Source organism: Chelon labrosus (assembly GCF_963514085.1).
Source record: "Chelon labrosus genome assembly, chromosome: 13".
Classification (NCBI taxonomy): Eukaryota; Metazoa; Chordata; class Actinopteri; order Mugiliformes; family Mugilidae; genus Chelon; species Chelon labrosus.
Window position 1 is genome coordinate 27,015,824 of NC_140346.1, and position 23,924 is coordinate 27,039,747.

Genomic DNA, 23,924 nt, shown 5'->3' on the forward strand with positions numbered 1-23,924 from the left:
ACCTTAATTGAAACAAGCACTTCACATCTGGATTTATTCACAACAACAGCCATGAGAACAAAGGAACAACATTCAGTCACAAGAAAAAATGAAATAAAGAAAGAAAATCTGCAGGAACGTTAAAGGACAAACGTGATCCGCGGCAGGATCAGTGCAGCAGAGATTAAATACAGACGTACGTACAGGGAACACACTGAACACAACAAAACCAACATGACGAGGAAGGAAGGCTGCAGGAGAGCAAACAGGCTCAGCAAACGTCTCCCTGGATAATTAATGATTAGAAATAAACTTGGAGGAAACACCAGGAATCAGCACTTTCAGCACATATTGATCTGAATCTGCAAGGTGACAAGAAAAAGTCGCTGTTACTTGAGATTCACCAAACCTGCTTCCACTGCAGGATTTAATGATTTAAATAAATGCAGGTGTTTGTTTTCTCATGTATAAGGTTAATTTCTCAACTTGTTTATGTCTGTGTTAGGAAAAAATACTTTGTTACCCTCAGGTAATGATGTAAATCTAACTCTCTCCTCTGGATGTAAGGCAGCTTTTTAAAGGTGTTACCAGTTTTGTCCATGGATCATTTTAGGGACAGTATTTTCAGAATGTTTTTCTTGTGGTTAAATACATTAATAAATAAAGTTTTAAGGGACTACATCTACTTCCATTCAAGTTATCACCATAAAACAAATGTTGGAGTGGAGGAGTTGAAACTGTTTTTTTTTTTTTTCAGGAGTTAATTTGTAAAATGATTCATTCATTCATTCATTCATCTGGATTAGAACCCAGAACCTTCTTTCTGTGAAGCATCAGTGCTAACCACCACACCATTGTGCCGCCCCAAGCGTGGACCAGAAAGGAGAAAGTACCTCATGAGCTATATAACCCTCGTCTTTTTATTAATTAATTGTTCACCAAGATCTTGATGATGGGAGAGTCTGACCACTGCACAAAGCCTTCTCCAGCACATCCCAAAGATTCTCAATGGGGTTAAGGTCTGGACTCTGTGGTGGCCAATCCATGTGTGAAAATGATGTCTCATGCTCCCTGAACCACTCTTTCACAATCTGAGCCCCATGAATCCTGGCATTGTCATCTTGGAATATGATCCATTGATGGAATAACCTGGTCATTCAGTATATTCAGGTAGTCAGCTGACCTCATTCTTTGGACACATAATGTTGCTGAACCTAGACCTGAGCAACTGCAGCAACCCCAGATCATAGCACTGCCCCCACAGGCTTGTACAGTAGACACTAGGCATGATGGGTGCATCACTTCATCTGCCTCTCTTCTTACCCTGATGGTTCTCCACTATCCTTCCAGTTTTTAATAATGCGTTGGACAGTTCTTAACCCAGTTTTAGCAATTTCTACAATCTCCTTAGATGTTTTCTCTGCTTGATGCATGCCAGTGATTTGACCCTTCTCAAACAGACTAACATCTTTTCCACGACCACAGGATGTGTCTTTAGACATGGTTGTTTAAGAAATGAGAAGCTACTCATTGCATCAGTTGGGGTTAAATAAGTTGTTGCCAGCTGAAAGATAATCACCCATGCAGTAATTATCCAATAGGAGGCTCCTACCTGTTTGTGTGTCCTCTTTATAAAAGTAGATCACATCATCAGTTATATCATTATACATTATTCTAATATTATTACTGAGCAGCATTCTACTGTTGTAGCTGAGGGTAAGACTAAACCTGATGACATTTCAGATGAGGACATCAAAGAAGAAGAAGAACGAACTAGAAGAGAGGAGAAACAAATGCAGCAGTATTTAATGCCACCTATCACTGTATTGATTGAGAGTACCAGGGAACAGTCAATAAAGTCCTGTTAAGCTACAAAGATAGTAGTAAAAAGTGTAGAACTGGCAAGTGTTTCACCAACTAACATAATAAATGACTCCTGCTTCTTTTTAGAGAGTTTCTGTGAATTTTCACCAGATTTCAAATACATCTTATTAAAGAATCTTATTAAAACCTTATTCACAGTTACACCAGGATGGAAAACATAGAATAAAGTCTGCTATTAAAACAAATGTACGTACTGTATGTTGATATCACATTTTCATTCAACCTGTCTTTTGTGTGCAGCCTCAATCCAGAGCATCCAGACCCTTTTCAGACCTGCAAATATCCTCCATTAGATGTGGTACATTTATGTTTTTTATAGCTCAGAGTGAGATTCCTCTCCAAGGTGACGTCTCAGCTCAGGAGCAGTGTAATGATGACATTCCCTGAACGTCTTACGGACTCCTTGTGCCTGTTTGTGTCTGATGCAGGAAAATCACGTATACTGTGTAAATGAAATGTCTCCCAGCCCCTATTATGTGACGACATAATAATATGCTCCATCTGAGTTTGAATAAATGTTTCTCACATGCCGGGATGAGGTGAGGCTGTTCTGGGTCAGGAATTGGCTTTAAATGAGGTTTTAGGGTCTTTATTCCCTCTTCAGTCGAACTGAGAGACTCCTTTCCGTGTCGCCTGCTCGACTGCGGTGCTGCTCGGCATCATTAATTCCTGTGAAACGTTTTTCTTTCAGGAAGGCGAGGAGCCTGGTACAAGCTCCTTATCTGCTCAAAACCAACCCTGAACTATTGTTCCCAGCTCTGGATGATCACCTCCTCCTCTGCCACCCTCCACCTGCTCCTCTCTATTCTCACTGTGCAGCCACCTCTCCTCTACCCACCTCTTCTTCAGCTCCTGCAGGAGGAACTGCAGCATGGCACTGCATTGCCCTGTTGAAATCATGATATCTGTCCTCAGAGGCCATGTCCTGTCATTACTCCTCTGTCAAACATTAGAGACAGGGAATAGGCCCAATGGGAGCCTGGTAGTACATCAGCGATACGTGTCCCCATGTTGTCTCTGCAACTGAATCAATAACCTGCAGTTTCCTCAGCACTGTGACACCGTGACAGTGTCTATGACAGTTTTAATGAGACTAAGCTGTTCACATAGCAAAAAATAAATAAACAAATAAATAAAAATCAGGAGCTCTTTCAAGGAATTAACCAAATCATTCACACTCATACATACGGCCAGTTTAGAATCAACCTAACCAGCATGTCTTTGGACGGTGGAAGGAAGTCGGAGTACCTGGAGAGAACCCACACAGACACAGGGAGAACATGCAAACTACACACAGAAAGACCCAGTCAGCATGGATTAGAACCCAGAGCCTTCTTGCTGTGAGGCATCAATGCTAACCACCACACCACTGTGCCCCTTCTGTGATCACAAAACAAAGCATGTTTAAGCAGCTGTGGTTTCACACTACTCTTCTCTTATGTTAGAGCATAAAAACATTTTTGTGTTAAAATATCTCCATTTGCAGAATAGTCCTCTGAGTGTAGACGTGTAGATTGAAGGTGTCGTGGGACCTAATAACAAATTGATTAGATGGAAATGATCCCCAGGCGTACGCTGACCTCTGGTCCCCTTTAATCCACCCATTAACCTCTGCCTTTAAAAAAAAAACTGATGAATATTATGAGACTCCAACAGTCTTGACTTCCTTATGAATGATTTGTGGATGCATTTGACCGTAACACATTACTGTGACTGTGTCTATAATGCCGTGTAACAGCGAGACAACACTATCACCATGAGGCCGAAGTGGAAATTACAACTTTTATGTTTCTTGCAAATTCTCGCTGATGATAGTGTGTTAATGCACGCACTTAAATCACAATAACATTTAAAAAATCAACTGTTTTATATCAATTTTGACACCAAGGTGGGGAGTCAATTGATTAATTTATTAGAGTAAATGAATGAACAGCCTCCTGTTTAACAGATACAAGTCAAATATTCCATCTATTAAAGTTTAATAGATAGAGAATTTACATAAACTGTCCAGATATTTTCCCCTTAAACAGAATTAGTTTTGAGGATTCAGTTTCTCTGCTAAATATTCTCAGATCTTATTTCAATATTTTGTGGAAGAAATGAATCAAGGGAGATGTGACCTTCTGTGTTTCTTGCAAAGTATAATTTGTTGTTTTGGTTTCCCTATTTTTTTCTTAGCTGGCACAAGACACTTCTCATACTTTTATCAGTCAGCTACATCAATGTCAGACTGCTAAAACTGCTGAAATTGGTTTTATCACTTTACTACATTCTGGTATATGAGCAGAAAACTTAACAAAATACAAGGGCTGCTGCACATATGCACAGATTAGCACATTGTTTCCGTGGATGCATTTTTAATCTCATTAAAGGAGATATAAATGGTGGAAAGTTTCTATAAGTTTTATATAAGTTATTTTTTTTATCCAAACTCACTTTCCTATGTATAAAAAGGGTATACTGCTAGATTTAGACCTGCTGCTTTAGATAATTGATTAATGGAGTCTGAAAAATGTGTTTATAATCATTTAAAATTAATGTTGAGTTGACTGCAAATAGGCTTATTATAATGTTTATATTTGTTTATGTAAGTTTGTAATGTTATGTGTGTATATTGTCTATCGTAAGTACCATTGTTCTTAATCAGTATTCCTTGATGATATTAAATATTAATGAAATAAAAAATATGAGAAGAAGAAGAAGAAGAGGCGAAGAAGAAGAAGAAGAAAAAGAAGACGAAGAAGAAGAAACCCTAAATTTGAAATATCGGTATAAAAAACGAAGCTGACGAGTTTAAGGTGTCTTCTGGTTCATCACAAAATACTTTATGATTTCTTAAAATAAATAAATATTAATTAAATAGTGATAAATTAGATAAATATTGACGCTGCCCTCAGAGTCTCCCAGCGGACTGGCGCTGACTCGGTTTCCATGGTGCTCCGTCCGCTGCAGTTTCCCGGATGTACTGTTTCCCTCTGTTCAACATGGCGTCGGGAAAGTGAGACTTCAGCTAATGTCAGACAGTTTGCCCAAAGTTAACCCGCTCCTGCTCTTCTAATCACGGGGAAGTTCATCGCCACTCCGCGGTGGGAGCAGAATTTTTTTCCCCTGTGACTTCCTGTGTGAGTAAGCTCTTCTGTTTCTCATAACTTTAGTTAAATTGTGTTGTGCGTTAGCTTGTGGCGCGTCTCTGCTCCCTGTTGAGCAACGGCGGCTAACGTTAGCCGCTCTCTGGTCTGAGCAGCCTGCGTCTGAGACCCCTCTAACCTCCTTCAGTCTGCTCTCTGTGCGTTAGTTATTGTAGAAATACCTTACAGTCTCGAGTAAAGTTTGTTGCTCTTAAGATAGAACTAAAACACCAAGTTATGAGTCATTTCTGAAAGTTGTGGAACAATTAAAAGCCACTTTGTTTTGTGTAGCCGAGCTAATTTTACATTACCGTTTCTTAGCTAAGACCCTCTTAGCTCGGTGGACGGCTTAATGACAAATCCAGAAGACAAGCTGGTTCTGCTAACATTGTCTTATCTTGTTTTGTTTTCTGCGGACTGCTTGTCTCCAGTGCCATTTCTCCTTTATTTAGCCGGTTCCTGTAAATCACGACTGTGTTAAACTTCCGTTTTCACCTGAGAAACAGGACTGAGTCTGTGTCTCAGTCTCGTTTTCTGAGCAGGATAAATGAAGGAACCAGATATATTGTCTGTCTGAAGTTTCATTAAAGTTTGCTTTTCTTGACTTTAGTTTTCCACAAGTAATTCTTCCATATCCTTTTGTTTGTTTTGCATGTTTATCCCCCCCTTTCCTCTTCTCTGATGTGCAATATAGTATTTATCCAGTACACTGTATTATGCCAGGAGGCTTTCATATGTCTGGAGTGAGCAAGGTAGTGCGATTGGTGCTGGGTACACCACACATTCCTGAGATACCAGAGCTGTATGGAGGGGTCACTCTCCTCTCCCTCTCACATGAACGCAGCAACATCGACATCATGTTTTGGAAATTACTCAGACAGGAAAGCTATGTCGGGAAGGAAGTGAGTGTCCCGTTGGTAAATCCCCATACACTGTAGATCACATGACAAAACATTTAGGTTTGTAGATCGGTATATTTTAGTATCTTCTGATTTAAGATTTGAAAAGTCACATTTTTGTTTGTATTGTATATAATTTTATAGATGCAATTAGTAGTGCCAGTTTGGGCTATTGGAATGAGAGTCTATGAATATACTCATAGGTACACTAGTGAAAATGAGTGCATACTAATATAACAGTCCTGCACAAAATCATACATTGATTCAACTGTGGTTTCATCTTGGAGGCTTTGGCTTGTAGTATTTTTGTATTGTGTTCTGCGGACACATGCTCCTATTATTATCATTTAACATTTTGGTCAGAGGGCTAGGCTTTCTGACGCTGTGTTAACATAAACTGAACATTATAACAGGCATGGTTTGGGATTTAGTGTAGGACAGTTATATTAGAATGAATTTGTTTATCCTAGTGTACCTAATGTTCTGGCAAATGAGTGCAAGAAGCATCCTCTCCTGCTTGGTGGTAGTTGTGGAAGCGTTTAGGTGCTGTGCAGTGTAAAATGAAAACTGAGCAGAGGTCATCAAACGAGAAAAACAGGTTAAACACTCGTGACTTATACTCAGACCATTTGTTTGATTAACACAATTCATGCACGTTAAGCTCAAATATGCATTCAGGTGACTTGTGGAAAAATGAATAACTTTGCAATGCGAATTTTGGTCTCGCATTTGTTTTTGTTTTTTTGTTTCATTCTGCTCATGGCACTGAGTGATGTTTTGAATAAGCTCGGACATCCACAGAAATATTATTCAGGAGGCTTCATCATATCTCTGCTCCCTCGCTGCAGTAGTAAGACAGGGACTCTGTGGGACCCTGGAGGCTGGAGAATTACCTTGAACAAAGAAATGTCTCCCAGTATCAGCTATTAAGCTCTTCCAAAAATGTTTCTAAGCTCAAAATTGACTACAAGACTGTTCACGTCCTGAAAATTTTAGGTGCATCTAAACTTTGTGCTGCTTCCTGTTCGGTCAGGACCTTTGGCGTGCTACTTGACAGCACAAAGACATTTAACAGCATCCAGCTTAGCTATTTCAAAATCATTTCCTTTGGATTATGTATGATGCTCAGACTACAGCAAGTCTTTTATTTCTTCAGTGAAGAAGAAGTTAGAGGGATCTGCCCATTTCTTTGGTTGAAATGAAACCTGTTGCTGACAGGTATTATCTGCAGTAGCTTCTATGTAACATTTGGGATTATGACTAATGAAGGGAGGAGGAAAGATGAGTTACTTAAAAAAAGGGTTTGGGAATTTCCAACTTGTGTGTTGTCTTGCAGGTTTCACATTTATGTTTGTATTCATGATGTAAGCACAAGCAGCAACAGAAACACGGTGAGTTCATTCAGTTGATGAATTTTTCATCTTGAGAACATTTCGGTCCTCCAGGTTTGGAGGAGGGGTGTTTCTGGTGGATCACAGTCACAGTAGGGACGTCAAGCCGTAATGGAGAAGACAGTCGGGGAGTGGAGATAACTGTTGACAGATGAGTCCAGCAGGGGGCAGAGCTGATGGGCAGGAGGAATGTTGTCATTACTTTGATGCAGCTGACCTGACGGTGCTTCACAGAGCGAAAGAGGGCGAACACAGCTGCTGTTCAGACGTCTTTGGTGAACTCCAAACAGCTTTCACATTGGCACTGGAAGCCTGGGACATCGCCCTGCTCATTTAGAGCACCTCTGTGAAAACTGCCATGTGTGGTAATTTATTATCAGGCATTAACATTATGACGCTGGAAAAGAAAACGTCACTTTCTGCTGTGGTTTATGTGAGAGGCAAGTAAGATAAGATAATCATTTAAAAAAAAAAACATCACGGGTCAGAGGGTATCGGGAATTCTTTTAAAATAATTCTGACTTCTTAACAAGTGAAAGATTCACTTGTTTGTCTAAATGAGCAGTTGCAGTTTTTGTAGTGGATGAGCAAGCATCTAAAGATTAAAAGTCTCTCACCTTTCTCCTGGTATCAGGCTTCACAGAAAGAGGGCATCAGATTGAAAAAGATGCAGGGAGATCTATTTGTGTGTGAGAGAGAGAGACATGGTGTCGAATTATGTGGTAAAGAGGGAGGGATATAAGTGTAAATATGCGGGTAGGTGTGAGTGTTTGTTGAGAGAGAGATTAAAAGCGGGGAGGCAGGGTACAGAGCTAACACTGAGCCAGACTCAGTTCAACAACCATATCTGCAGAGAAAACAGTGAATGTGAAAACACCGACTCCACCATATATCAACAGGGTGAGAAAACTTCCCCATCTTTTTGCAAGATCACGCAACCCTGAGTTTTTCCAGGATAACAGTGGTTCAGACCAGTTGTCTTCCCATGAGAAACTACTGGTAGCTACAGGCTGGTTTTAATTGTGACGACCACGAGAAACAATCTGATTGGTTTGAGTTTGCCCGTGACATGCAGTGGTACCAGTTAGCTGACAAATAGTAGAGTGAATAGGAGCTTTTAGAAAACAGGATCCTTTTGTGTGTCCACACTACTGGAACTAAGGATGATTGTACTTTTATGAACTCAGTTGTTAGTATTTTTAGTGGCATAAGTGTACATTCATACATGCATACATTGTTCAAACAAATGCATGTAGCACTTGGCAGCTGCAGTGTAATAAATGTAATCTAAAGTAAACATTAAATATGCAAAGAACGGCTCTTAAAACTCACCAAAACAGAGAAATGAACTGACCTCAAGCACCAGGTTTTATCTAGCTGCTATTGCAGTACTGTGTAACGTTTTCTATCTGCAGCTTGTTTAGACTTTGATAGAGACCAGCCACAGTTGCTCATTAATAAAATGATCCCAACCCAACCCTTCAAAAAAATGTAAAAGTGTCTGGAGGATCAAGCTAAGTTGGATTAAATAACTCCTGGGTGGGGAAGAGAAAAGAGAAGGGATGGGGGTTGGGTGGGGTGGGGAAAGAAGAAGAAATAACACACAGGGGGTCATATCAGACCCGGTGTTATGATTCTTCCCTGTAACAGGGAGAAAGGCGCAGGCTTATTGCCTTAGAGGAAATAAAAATCCTCTCTGGAATGACTGCAGCTGCCAACATCAACACAGCCCTCTAGGTGCTCAGGAACAGAGGCAAGAACACTGTATGAATTTAAAAAAATATATTCAGTATCCTAACAATAGCACGTTTTATTTTTGAGTGTTTCAGGCCAGCATAATGCACAGTTAAAAACTACTGCAAAGAAGTGTGATATGTAGCTAGAGATACAATTAATACTTGAAACCCAAAAGCAAACTTTCGTGTTATTCTTTTTATTTAATACACATTGTGTTAAATCAGAACTTGTTTATACTTTGGTATGTTAGAAATATCTTAGAATTATAGATCTTTTCTTGCATTTATAGACTAAATCCTCAGAGTGAGGAGTTCTGTTCATGTGTTTGCTTGTGCAGTTGATTTAATTTTAACCTAAAAAAAAACGCAAGCTTGGGCCTGTTTGTCCTACGTTATATTCAGGTTTCACAAACACAGCCACAATACAAAGAGACTTCTGGATGGTGGCCATGCTTCACCTCAGCTGCACTGGTGTTGCAATTCTAGTGAACAACCGTATGTTACAGAGGGAAGGGAAACGAGGGGAAATCTGCTTCTTTTTTTCCCTCCCAGTGCTGGAATAATCTGGGCGACATAGGCAGTCTGTGAGTAGGATTCTTTCTCAGGGTCCTGCTGTTGAAGAGGTATTGTCAAATAGTTTTTTTTTCCCCCCAACCTAGTCTTGTTGAAGATAGGATTTCTGTTTATGTCACGAATACTTATAACTTTCTCTTGCTCATGGACAACTCCATATTTTTCCAGATGTAACAATGATCTGAACTGAACACAGTTTCTCACCTCCATTAGACTTATAGCTTTAACATGCTGTAAGCTAACGTGTTGTATTTGGCAGAGCTGTGTTGTAGGCTGTAATTCTTAAATCAGATGATGACCAGCCTCACTAATGAGGGGGAGGGGGGGAGGATAGATGTGACGTTTGACCTCATCAGCACAACAACATCACTCATTGTCTCTGTTTTCAGCAGCATGTCGTCATTATGTAATGATGGTGCTGTGGCTGATGGCTGGTGCTGCTCTGAGTCACATGTTTTACAGTATTCTTTGAGGGTTAAAGGAACAGTATGTAAGAAATGTATTTCAGTTAATCATAAAATGGCCCTGATATGTCACTAGACATGAAGAAATCATGTTCATTTCAAATACTTCTATCACTGACAACAGTGGTCCGGCCAGGATATTGTCATTTAAAAGTGAGAGTTGCAGCCCTCAACTGATGTTGATGTTGTCATGTTGTGTTTTGGCCTGAGGCGCCACCCTCCAGCTATCTACTAATCACGAAGTCAGTAGAGTTTTGTCATCCGGGTTGCCAGCTCTGCTCTAGTTACCACAGCTGCAGCTACGAACGTGTCGGATAAAACATGTATAACGTTACTAAACCTAAAAGACCTCGTTATGAATCCGAAATACGTTGTGACAAAGTCCGGAATGGCATGGAATTGACCCTCGACTTTTGGATGCTATATTCTACCATGTTTGTTGGTATAGGCTAAAAGCCCCGTGCTTCCGTACATATAGAAAGTGGATTTTCCATGGTCGCCCGTGCTAAATGCGTTCATAAAAAGCTTTATATCGCACCACTAGCAGGGTATGAAAACAATCTATGTTCCGACTGAAATGTGGTATTACAGTACATCTTTACGAAATATTTGGCTAATCGCCATTAGTAAATTTTTGCGATACATAATTACTTCGCAAAACATCTCTCATGAAGCATAAACTTTATTAACAGAAAAAAAAACTTACTGTGTAGGACTCGTCACTTGCCATTGGAAGCTCCTTGTAGCAGCCTACGTTCCTGCTGGATCCTGCAGCTTAGCTGGCAACCTCGAGTCAGGGGGGAGGCTGAGGGGATACACCGTTCTACAGTATTTTGAAAGTGATTGCAGTACCAGTTTTGGCCACAATCCTACATACTGTTCCTTTAATATGAACTCAAACATTATACAGCAGCATCTTGTGTTCACGTGACACGGAAGGCTTGTGATGACAGTATTTAAGTACACAGAAATGTGTTTTTTTGTTTAGCCAAAATAAGTCAAAATTAAAAAAATTAAATTTGATAAAACATTGTACCTGTTTCAGTGCGATACAGAGGTAATACATAATATGGTGAGTTTTTCTTACCGTGATTATTTGTGTTGGTGCTTGGAGCTTAAAATCCTGCTGAAATCTTGCAGCTTTCTTTTTTAACACATTTAACACCTCTATGTCATAATTATTGCAGGGGGTGCTAATAGTGCTACTAGTATAAAACATTTTTCTTGCAGAGAATCTAATGAATTGACTTGTGCAGGTGTTTAAGTCCTGTTATTGTGCCAGATGTAAGTCTGTATGACCGACTGGTCAAATGAATAACACAGTTTTCTTTATTATTATGTTTCCTGTCAGTGGCTGGAATATATTGTTAAAACTCATAGTTGAGGAAAAAGTGGAAGGATTTGACAGACTCTGAAAAACTGTGATGGCTATACGGCTGTGCCAGAGTATCTCCAAAACTGCAGCTCTTGTGGGGTGTTCCTGTTCTGCAGTGATCGATTTTAATCAAAACATTTTATACCCAGCCCGGTTCCAAAAAAGGAAAAGAGATGAACTGACCACAGATTCATGGGCAGCCAAGGGTCTTTGACTTCAGTGAGGGGGTAAAGATTGGCCAGTGTGGTCCAGTCCAACACAAAACCTACTGTAGCTCAAACTGCTTGAAAGGTTTAAGTTGGTTTTGGGCTCTTACCTGCAGACCAGTCAGGGTATCCATGCTGACCCCTGACCTCTGATGAAAGCTCCTACAATGGACACATCAGAATTGGACCACGGACATGGAAGAAGGTGGTTCTGGTGGCGCTTACCTGGTGACTATACGACACCAGATGTAAGGAACACCTCCTTGTCATTGTGATTGGTCTGCAGCAACATTCAGGTGGTGGTACATATCAAAGGAATTGACTGTAGACTCCACCACCTTCCACCAACTGCTCTGTTTGCAGTGTTTTGTGTCTCTTTCCTTTTAACAACCCTTCTTGTACTTGTAGGCTGCTCATGAGCTCCAGACATATTTATATCAGTCAGTAAAAGATCTGAAGGTCGTGTTCACAATCAAACTAGCTCATTTCCACCGTGTGTGTGTGTCTGTATCTCTGCTGAAATATGTGTAAGCTAGCGTGTGTGTGTGCTCTCTCTGCCGTCCTTATCATTGACCTTTCCACATTCCACAACCTGCCTCTGAAAGTCAGTCCTCATTGGCTGCAACACTGCGTGCTTTGTTTGAACTCTGCCTCCGGATTGGCAGGTTTGTGTGTTTCTGGCTCTGATACGTGGAGTGGATCAGTTCCTGCTGTATTTTTACTCTCTGAGGAATGTCAACCGGCCTTTTCCTTGTTAAAGCTGACACTTTGTAGTCTGTAAGATAGTAGATAATGGATGATAAGGAAGCCTTATTATAAACTCATATCATTTAATGCATGGTTAAATGTTGCATTGAGGTTTTCTGACAAAAGTGGAGAAAGATTTTAAAGTTACAGGGTTTAATGCATTCACCTTGTCTCCTTTAGCCCAAAATAACTTCCAAGACATCCATAAAAACCTTTAAACTCTGTATTCCATTCTTTGTTTATTCACGTCTCTTAAAACCAACTTTCCAAGCAGCATTTAAATGCGCAATTAAATTAACAGTCCTGTGAGTGTAGCCCACGGTTTAGTTGCATTTATGTTAATATGTTTAGTCATTTAGCCTTGACTCACTATCTCTGCCGTCAGTGTGGTGACATAGCTGTTTATATTGGCAGGCAGACTTGGTATTTCACAGTAGCCTGCCTTGATCAGGCTGCTGTGAATAGCACTAATTTGAGCCATACTGTCAGCGCCTGTTAGGCCAGAGTGACACTTTTAAAAGTTAATCTGTAAAATAAAACGTGTAGCCTTCTCGTTAACCTAAATTACTGACTGACAATGCAATAGGCATTTATTCATCTTTTGTTGTATCTGAATAATTGTTAAACAAACAGGTCAGTTTGCCTCTGTTTTTTTGCTTTGTTTGCACCAAACACTAAATTAGTCTATGTGCATATTAATATTTGTGGCATTTATTATTAAAACAATACAAGGTTATAGGATTAGCCACCCAAATTATGTGTTTTATGTCTGTGATGGTTCTTAGTCATCCAGGTCATGGTTTAAGAAACAGAGCTGAACCTGGACTTGTTGAGTTTCTTGAAGACATTCATCTGAGTTTTCAGTTGTAAAAGACTGGCAGGGAGTTGTTTTTAGGAACATCTGTAGGTGGTGCTCACCTGAGAGTCACATAAGAAAATAACGTATTTTTCTCCGCCTCGTCCTCTCAGTTTTGTTTTGGCTTTGTCTTTACATATACCTGAGAAATGACAGAATTTTTCCCAGACCCATCAATCAGTGTGCGTATTTATATTTGTCGCATTCATGTGAGATTTATTATAAAAACGGTACAGATTTATGGGATTAGCCTTAATTCGTCACACTATTTTTTTTATTTTTCTTGCAAAAATTCCAAGACAATAACGCATTTTATGTCTGTGAAGGACCAGGTCATGGTACATCCAAAAAAACAAAGCTGAAACAAAGCTGGACTTGCCCTCACATGACTCACGTATGTTTCAACAAAAATCATGTATTGTTGTCTTTTTATCTGCGTTCATCAAAACTCAAAAAAGGTGTCATCCCAGCTTTTATAGGTTAAAATATTTCCTAGATTAACTGATAAAATGCACTGTAGATTAACTGATCATCATCAGAGTAGTTGCAGCCCAGAAATCAACCCAACAGGAAGTAGTCAAATGGCAGGAGTGAGTCACGTGACAGCACAGGTAAGAAAGCACCTGTGACGGGAAGGAAAGGGAGGGAGGGAGGAGGAAGTGACTTCACAGTTTTTTTGTGTTTATAACTTGTATTTGATAGGTTATTCAGTAATGTTATTAATAGGCTAGTGTTAATAGGCTACCCCCCCCCCCCCCCCCCCCCCCTCGCTCTCCCTTCCTCCCTCCCTCCCTCTCTCCACCTCCCTGTGACGTCATGATACTGGGCCGCGTTTTGCTGAAACCATAGGAATGCGACACACTTTGTATTTACAGCCCAGAGCTACGACACTTTTCTCTCTCGTGTGTGTGCGTGTGTGTGTGTTTTTGCGGTGCTGTTCGCCATCTTTACCCGTTTATTTATCCCGTCAACACCGTTCGTCTCTTTTTTACGCGTTGACGGAGTTTAATTTGTCCGCGGAAACAACTTTGTTGCTGCAGGGAGTCTGTGTTTCTGTTTTTTTTTTTCTCTCCGCCTCGTCCTCTCGGCTCGTTTCCGACATGCGATCAGGTGGATAGTGTGTTGGTGCTGGATAAAGGAGTACTTGTGCTCTAACGTGAGTATTTAGCACAGCAGCTGTCTTATATCGCTATACTTGTACAGTTTTGTCGTGCGCGGATTAAGTTGTGAGAGTTACAACTTGTCATGCCTGGAGGCTTGTGCTGCGTTGCTGTGGCCGAGCCAAAGTTAATCGGGACAACAACAAAACTCTGTTGTTGAAATCTCTCAGCGTGGATTAACTGTGAGTCATGGAAAGAAAAATCATAATAACTTTATTGTTTGCCTTGTGGGTAGAGTGGGTAGAGGGGGCAGTTTGAGACCAGGGATGATTTCTGTTAGGTCTGCTGCCTTCCTCCCTCCCTCCTCCTCCTCCTCACTGCCTTTCAAACCTGTTACTGACTGCTCATATTTGTGGCTGTCAAGACAGCTGTTGAACTCCTCCATCCCGGTCATATGTCTTTGCACAAGTGTTGGTGACACATGGAGATGAGTCAAAGAGAGAAGGGACTCTTTGTCTTAGTGTTCTTGTGTGTTCTTATTAATCCAGTGTTATTTAAAACAAAAGGGAGTATTTTGGAGTCTGTATGGAGAGCCTGTTGATGATTTTCTGTTTGTCATTTGAAGCTTAGAGGATTTGTCGTTGGGTGTTGCTGCATTAGATTCTTATGACTGTGGATCGATCTCAAAGTTCTTTATGCCTTGTATAAGAATAATAAGAAAAACCTTTATTAGTCCCGCAATGGGGAAATTGCAGATGTATGTCAATTATAAATAACTTAAAGATTATTTGTTGTTGTTTTAAATTTGTTTGATAAGGGATTGTTTCAGTAAAATGATATCAAATTCAAATCCTGCTCATTTTTAATTATAGATATTACACTAAAGAGTTGCTCAGCTGTGTCCATTGCAAGCAGCAACCTCCGAGGCCTAAAGAAGAAGCTAGCATTTTTCTCAAATTTCCACTTGAGCTAATTTCTCCATTCATGACAACTTGAATTCATGACCGGAATCTTAATAGTTTAAGTTATATTATTACATAAAGTTATACAGAACTGGGATTGATCCAGGCGCTTCCAAGATGGCGACGGCCGCAGACGCCGCACTGAGCTTCAGAACTGCTCTTCAGGAAATCTAGAAGTACATATGAGGCAGTGTTTGTCCCATCTTTATATACAGTCAGTGCTCAGTTGTGGTCAGTGTTGTGATTTCAGGCTGCTCTAATGTCTTTCTTCATTTTACCACATGTTTACATATGCAGAGATTCAGTCATGGCTGCTGCAGGGCACAGCTGATGAGGGGAATCTTTAATATCCAGTCTTACTTTGATATCTGCATTAGTATAGAGAAACTCTCGCTAAAAATGCTTCTCTTGGATGTTAAGGTACATAATCCATATGTGTATGATATTCTGTTTTGACCAGATACTCTTAAACCCGTTTGGTAACAGCATTTAAATGGTTAGCATCTAGTCAGTGCAGTTGAATCCTCTGAGAACTTCAGTAAGTGCACAATCCAGATCTGTATCTCTACTAACTTATTTACAGTACAGACAGATTAAAACCAGCTCACTCAGTGTTACATTGCAGTTAAGACTGTAACAGACGCACACAGTGTTGTCGTTAGAGTAGTCAGTAGCTCCAAGGTCACGCCGTGCACAGTGTGTTTGCGCAGCACTTTGTAAATCTGGGAAATGCTGGGAGAGAGCTGCTGTCCTGTGTGTGTTTGCTGTAGTGAGAGAAGAGGCTATTAATTATCACCCCTGATTCAGCACCAGCAAGCTAATGTTAGCACACCACAACAACAGTAACCTGAATACTGAGGTCTGCATTTGAATCAGTGTCTCTGTTCTGTCTCTCTTATTACCGGTGTAGTCGTCTTTCAACAGCGTGAGAAATAGCCGTCTGGTATTTTCTTTTTGTCTTGGCTGGTAACTTTGTGTAGTTGCCCGCCACCATTTTCAGACTATTTAATGCCCCAGTTCTGGAAATGTGGTCAGCTGTAAAGTTTTAGGGTTTATCAAGTCGGTGTGGCCTCCATGTAAACACTTTCCAGACTTTAATTAAACATATTCCCAAGTGCCAAAAACATGAGGTAATGGACCCAAATAAACTGTTCAAGTATATTGACGTTAAACCTAAGTGTTTAAATTTTGAGACGCGTAGATATGTGTTTTTCATTTTGAGTTAATTATTTGTTCTGTTGTAGTTTTTGCTTTTTAAATGAATTTCATACTTAATTAGTTTAGCTGAACACTCATTATAATTCACTTCAGTGTAAAGCTGCAGACCGTTAGTGAATGGACTCATCTAGAGGCCTAAAGATTTATGTTGGCTTTTTGAAGTTTGTTTACACTGGCCTTTTCAACCCTTCAGGGTTGTTAGTGTCCTCATGATGATAGTTATGCAAGGTATGCCTCACTGCAGCTACCGAGAGAAAGTCATTAGAGCGGAGCGATGAGATGTGGAATGCATGCTGAGATGTTTTCATCGAGTCCTGTGTCTTTCACATTCCCCAAAACGTATGATAAGGCCGGTCTAATATATGAAAGTTATCTGTCATTTATTAGGGAAAAGAAGATGTAACCGTCCTGATTTGAATCCCACATGTGTTGATAACATTTTGTATTTATTTACAATAAGTATTTCCAGTAAAAAAAAAAAAAAAGTTAAATGTTATGTCCTGTTTATAATGCAAAAATGATTGATAGCTAAATAAAAGTTCAGTGGGCATGAAGGTTCTTTAGATCCATACCATAAAATATCTTCTTTAATGTTCTTTACATATCACGTTTTTCTTAAAATGCAGAACACACTGAATTGAAAGTGTCTCTGTGCAATATTAAGCTGTATATTGAACCCACAGCCATATTTACTATGTCAAGCTCCTGTTTTAAGTATTAAAATGTGGGTGTTGAAGAAGAATATCATCTCTAAGACTGTGTCATTCTTATCGAAACTCGTTTCCAGTTTTGGCCATATTTGAATAAGAAATAAAACAAAATAATGTTGAAAGAAATATGTGATGATAACACTGCACACGTGTGTTGCTAGGTTTTGTATTCCCTTCAGGAATCAATAACATAACCTTCAGACACAGACAGTGACACATGTTAAACACATGTTGGAGGTCTTTCTCCAACACTGACTGTCCTCTCGACCAGGATTGGACACAAGCTGCACGTCTGGTGTTTCTATCAGTGATACCTGCAATTAAATCTCAGTGACTTTCCTCCAAAAAAAAGTTAAGGATAGGGAACGTGTGACATTCGTGTGTCCTGTAAACTCTGCAGTAGAATGAAACTGTAAAATCCCATGTCTCATATATATTTGGATCTGGTTCAGACTCAGAACCAGCGCTCCATACTCCAGCCCCTATCATTACACTGACTGATGGTGTGCTTCAGAGTGCAGACCACCCATGTACAACACTCGATTGAGGCCAGAGGACAGCGGCGTCCATCCAGAGCTCATCAGCCTGGCTCTGGCCCACTGACCAGACAGGCTTTCTCACTGCTCAGCCAGGCATACATGGCAGCAGTGGAGCAATGCAAGAAGAGTTTAGGAGGGAGAAGGCAAATGAGGGAGGAGGGTGGGAAGCTATTAAAGGGTAAAGGGGGAGTGGTGGGGTACAGAGGGAGGATGATGATGATAGGGAACACAGGGAAGCTCTAACTACAGTGATTGTTGTGTTTAGGAAGGGATGTGTTTGTTTTGTTTGGTGAGAGGAGCAGCCCTTTTATAGTATTTGGTATACTCTCTGGGAGCTCTATCAGTGTTTGAGTGGGTGGCAGCAGCGTAGCCTGCTGTTGACAGCACATTAAAACATCGTTTTACAGAACGTAATTTATACTTTTGCTTGAAATCAGTGGGAGCACTTTTGTCTTTGAGTGATCGTCGTGGGCTTTGCTTGGAATAGCTATAAGAGTTATAGTCAATCATCACAACTTTAGTGAAATACATTTGAATTGACGAGGTGTTTTTGTCACATTTAAGTCCTTGCCCTTTTACTACATAGAGGTCTGTCTACTGCTACTTCTCTTTTTTGCTTTTTTTTGACTGAAATCACACTTTGCTGGTTTAAGTTAGGGTATAATTTCACTTGAACAAGTACCACTGAAAATATAAAAGAGTATTTCAAAATAAATTCATAATCTGTTACCGCTTAACCTCTGCAGAGGTGTGAGTATAATTGGACAAGAAGTGGGGAACACCCTGAACAGGTGAACAGTCTGTGACACAGTTAATACAGACACATCCACACCTACATCCAGTTTGGCCAACCTAACAATAAATTATATAATAAACAGTAAACTGTAGCAACTACTAGCGTTATAAGTTATTTCTACATTAGCCTAAACAGGCTAACTTTAGCCTTGTCGACCGTGTGTGTGTGTGTGTGTGTGGGTGTGTATGTGTGTAAAGCATTTTAAGCAAGTAGAAATGGATGTGAACTTTGGGATGACATGTTGTAAAGATAATCTATAGCTCACAGTGGCTTCTGTTTATAGATCTGTATGTTTCTGGACGTCTCTGTTTGAGCTGCAGAGATAAGTTTGAGGTGTTTCCTCCTTTTATTCAAAATGCTCGGACACACTGTTTGCATACCGGCTTTTAGTTGTCTCTGTAATGCATCCCTCATCATCGGACTTAAATGCTGTATAGCTCCATACCATGTGCAATGCTGCACTTGCATTCGCCAAACCCCATCTTTTTGTAGTTATTAATTATAGCTCTGCCATAAACCAAAACTACGTCCATGTAGCGTCAAGATGTCATCTTCTTCTGTATTAGTAGCAGCTGAAGAGGCTACACTAAACATGTTTGCTGTGTAGAAGTACTTTACTCTGGAAAATTAAGTCAGTCAGACAGAAATTTTGCAAAATTGTACAATGTCGATGTTTTGTGAGATGGTGGTAGTAGTAGATTTAATTTAATATTACCAAAAGAAGAGGAAAGTTTCCTGGAGACAGCGTCAAGGAGAAAAATCTTCCAGAGAGGGTTAGGGAGTTTATGGCAGCGTTGGATGACACAGGTACGAGCTAGCCTCTCCACGCTATATTAACGGTGACACAAAGATTTATTGGACTAAATCCAGTTGACTCTTGGAGAAGAAAAGGAAAGACTTTAGGAATGTACATTAGAAGAACTTTAGTTTATTTAAGATTGGACGGGACTCAATATTAAATGATTGGCATCTGATCTGGGGGCAAACTTGATCTAGACATCTGTAGTTTTTAGTATGTTGTCATCGTCTTATTGCGTCTTATTGTTGTGTTGGTTTTGGTGACATGTCTAACTTGAACTAGCAACATCTTAAATGAGTTTTGTTCTCTTACATTTAAATAATTCAGAACATTAAATGATAAAGAATCATCTGACGTTCGCTGAGACCAGACACCTGTTGGTCAGGGCAGACGGTTTCCTGATTTATGGTGACAAGGATGTGGAGGGTCATGTGGTCAGTTGAGACCCTAGGACTGTTCACCTGCTATAATCACTCCCCTTGTCCCTAGTCCACCTGTCTCTCTAGCACCTGTCTCCCAGTGTTAAACTATGTAGACTTTAAGCTACTTTAATTCACAATATTTTAATGATTATCTTGACTGAATGGGTGCGATCACTGCCTCGTCTCTGTTGTTATTTTGTCCTGTTTACTGAGTGGACTCACATGTCATGTAAACTTTCTATTAGCTCAGTCCACAGCAGTAATGTTTGCGCAGCAGCTTTGCTCTCTCAAATCAAACGGGATCTTTGAGGTCACAGCTCTGTAATGTGTTTGTCAGTCGGCCTTCGCTTCACATAAATCTTATCTTCTTTCTGGCTCCTGACAGCGGGATAAATTTTTTTTTGTTTTTCACCCGCAGCCCTTTTGGCTCCGAGATTCACATATCTCCAGATGTAGGAGAAAGCTCGGGATTTTAAAGCCGCAGCGCTGTCAGCCAGACCGCTGTCTGTGAATATGAGATGCTCAGTGTCACTGTCAATCCTCACATGACGCTGATTTATCTTGAAGCTCTTTGTGCTTTGAGTAGTGAATTATGACTCAAACCGTTATCTGACCATCTAATCATACGACTCGTACAGTACAGGTTTCTGTTATTGTACTCAGTAGGTGTTATCAGAAGTTCATCATTCGTTTCTTCCTTCCTCAAGACAGTAGATTAAACACTTTAGATGCACTGATTGACTGTATTGGTGTCTCAGCCAAACACTAATGATGGGCTTGTGTTGTGATTTATACTCCTGCTTTATGTTGTCACCAGAGTCGTTATAACTGGAAAAGAGGCATTTATCACCAGTGGTGTAACCATGCTGAGATAGTTTTACTTCAGTGCCGTGTGGATGACTGCACGACATAAAATAATTTTCCAGTATCTGGATGTGGGCAACAAAATCAGTTGATAAACGTTTGGTTTGATGTGTTTGGAGAAGACAGTTTTGCGCTGTAAGCTTTGGGGATAACGGTGATTGCAACATCTGGCAATTTCAAGCAGTTTCTAATAGATTTTAGCTGGTGATTTATATTTTCATTTTACCCTCTCATTAAAAACCATGACACTGTAAAGTAATTTATAAGTGAAGTTGCGATAAATCTGTGCAGGGAGCAAGTCATGCCTGAGAATATTAGCTGTGGTGTTGTTGTTGTTGTTTTTCTTCTTCTTTGGGCATTTTGTCACTAATTACCTTTTATAACCAGACTGGTATGTGAAATATTGTTTTCAGTTTTGCTGCAGTTTATCCCAATTTATCAAATTTTTTTTTGCAGCAGGGCGTGGTGTTGAAGTTTTGTGTCGGTGCTGTGTTGTTGGCTGTGAACCTCTCTTTTCTCAGTGTGTTCCTGGGCGGGTCTTGCTGCTTGACTTCAAACGCTCCCGCTGTGAAAGACTTTATGAACACTGCAGTCTGTAAGCTCAGCGGCGTGACTCACGCCCTCTAACGTATGACCTGCCCAGAACGCCCTCCATCAGCTCGCCCACCCTTCCATCCAGCCGACCCCACATCCCTGCATCTTTTTCCATTCCTTCTTTTGAACTTTCTCCAGTTTTTGTTCTTTTCTTTTCAAGGCTGAATAGAGTCGGGCTCAATATTTTGTAGAAAACAAGACGTGACCGATTTTAACAGGCCCACTGCTGCCCCACCACCCCGCTGGTCAGCTGCGTATCCTGGATCTGCTTCCAACACGCTGATCACCAGCAGGCCTCTGTTTGACTACTGGGAGTGTCTCTTTTGATTCTCACAAACAAAGCAGAAAGGTTGAGAGTGAGACCATGTGTTTTTTTTTTTACAACATCTGCAGGTTTTTATTTCAGCCAAACGGTGCAGTAGATGATTTTAATGACTACACAACTGCATTTGAGAATGCAGTACTAAAAAATGGAACTCAAAAACAAAGATTTCTGGTATTCTTTTATTTTTATTACTGCTTTTTCTTCTCATTGTCATTTAGTGGATAGGAGAGGAAGGTGGATTATTTTTAATGTTTTTCCTTTGGTTGGGACTCACTACACCACACCCTGTCTTCTAGTCCTGCTGCAGCCCTTAGATACCATCAGGTTGTCCTCAAAGCAAAATGTCACCAGGCAGTATGTTTAGATAACAAGCCTGGGAAAAGTTCTCAAAGCCGCCCCTTCAACATTTACAGTCTGATAAATTCCAGTCGCAATTATTTTTAAGTAATGCTGTGTCCAGAGCAGAACCTGCATCTGTTTAATCTGCTGTTAACGGCAAACTGGGCCGTAGTCGGCGTGTTTTGTGCATGCACAGTATCTATGTGACATAGCGCAGGGTGACACCAGAGCTGTGACTCTTAACAGTGTGTTTGAGACGGTGAGAAAAGCTGGTGAAGAAATAACTCCTTGAATGTGCTGCTCTGTGAAGTGTTTATCCCCCTCCAGGCTGGTTGGGTTGATTCCCATTAGAAAATGCTGGAGCCAGCGCAGTTGTCTTGTCATCCGTGATGGCAGTGAGCCTATTGTGGAGCCTGCTGATGACCTTCAGTTAAAGGTCACAGCTCATTTCAGTGCACTAAATGCTCAGTGGGCTGAAGTGAACCAGTTGGTTGGAAGCTTATTGATCCAATGCACAGACACAACACAAATCATATAGAATAAGACTTTGAGTAGCTTTAGTTTGTTTCAATAATTGGTTGAATCCTGTTGGAAAACACACACAGCCTGTCGTGATGCTTCTAAACAGGCCTGGTTTTAAAATGATCTATTTTCCAATTAAAATCCAACGTTATTTGAAGCTTTAATCCTTGCTTTGATTTTTAGAGTATAAGTCATGTCATGCATCCTCTTGTTTGAAATCTTGTGAGACTGTTTCAACAAGACGGGCCTCTGCAGACCAGCAATAAGAGGAGTCCGTGTCTGAAGGAGATCCAAAATAAAACGGAAGCTCCAACTCTGAGGGCACCGTCAAGCCCGGAAGATGATTGGATTTAAAAAGTGTGAAGGCAGAGAAGAGCTGGATGAAAGCAAAGCCATATGGGAGATGTGAAATATTTAGAAATGCCACAGATCTCTGAAACCAAGGACAGCATTAGTTTTGTGAAAATTTCCTTCATAACTAAACAAAATTGTTTCAAAACCAAAATACCTCCAAATGAATCAATATTAAATCGAGACCTTGTGAATCAAATTCATATCGATTCCCAGCTCTCTCTCTTTTTGAATACTATTTGCCCTAAGGATATTTTTACTTGCATATATCCTAATGTCTAATGTTTCTTTTTGTGCCTGTGTGCATGCAGGTGTTACCTGCTTTACATTTTTCATTCTGCTGACCCGTCACCTCTTCCCTCCCTCCTCCATGCAGGTCTGATGCTTGGCTGCAGCTGCCTCAGCCGCCATCATGTTCGCCAAAAAGAAGAAGTCTCGCATCCAGATCTCGGCTCCGTCAAATTTTGAGCATCGCGTGCACACGGACTTCGACGAGCAGGAGCAGAAGTTTGTCGGGTTGCCGAGGCAATGGCAGTCACTCATCGAAGACACGGCCAAAAGGCCCAAACCCTTCATCGACGCGACTGTCATCACTACTGTGGAGCCACGAAAGGTGGGTAGAGCAAAAGTAAAAAGAAATCATTCATAATAAAACTTTAATTACATTTAGATGGGATTATAACATAAGGTACTAACCAGCTAGGACTGGTGCTTTTTTAGCAGCACGGTCACTGCACTGCCTCAAACTTTAAAAGCCAAGTAAAACAGTGAAGTTAAATCTTTTTTACCTTGTCACTAATTAACTTGGACTGCGTTTACATGTGCTTCAATTTTCTGGTTATACTCCACAACCACACTGAACAGGGGAAATTATGTTGCTCAGGTGCACCCACAAGTGGAAGACCTGTAGGGGCATGAACTGATTGACGGATGTTGTAGGGTTGCTTCTGTTTTGTACCTAAACTTCTTATTGTAAAGAAGAGAAATCAGTTTTCTCTGGGAGGAGTCTACATATTGAACTGAAGTTTCTATAATTCTGTAAAACCAAGTTTCTAGGTTACGTGACAATTAAACAATTAAATAATTTATCTCGGCTAGAAGATTTTGTTGTAGTTTATGATGGTATCTTTGGGTGATAATATAAA

General features: G+C 40.4%; 1 protein-coding gene across 3 annotated transcripts in view; it reads left to right on the plus strand.

The window, feature by feature from the left end:
• Window positions 1–4,846: 4,846 nt before the first annotated feature.
• The window catches only part of pak4 (p21 protein (Cdc42/Rac)-activated kinase 4), a 30,526-nt gene continuing 11,448 nt past the window's right edge, over window positions 4,847–23,924 (plus strand). For 2 of the 3 annotated variants that reach the window (XM_084558129.1, XM_084558131.1), the window contains exons 1-2: window positions 14,169–14,394; window positions 23,156–23,392. In XM_084558129.1, the coding sequence (XP_084414255.1) occupies window positions 23,192–23,392 (201 nt within the window). In that variant the 5' untranslated portion in view covers window positions 14,169–14,394; window positions 23,156–23,191. Of the gene's footprint in view, window positions 4,986–14,168; window positions 14,395–23,155; window positions 23,393–23,924 lie in introns of those variants that run through there. The other variant, XM_084558130.1, reaches the window with a different exon arrangement.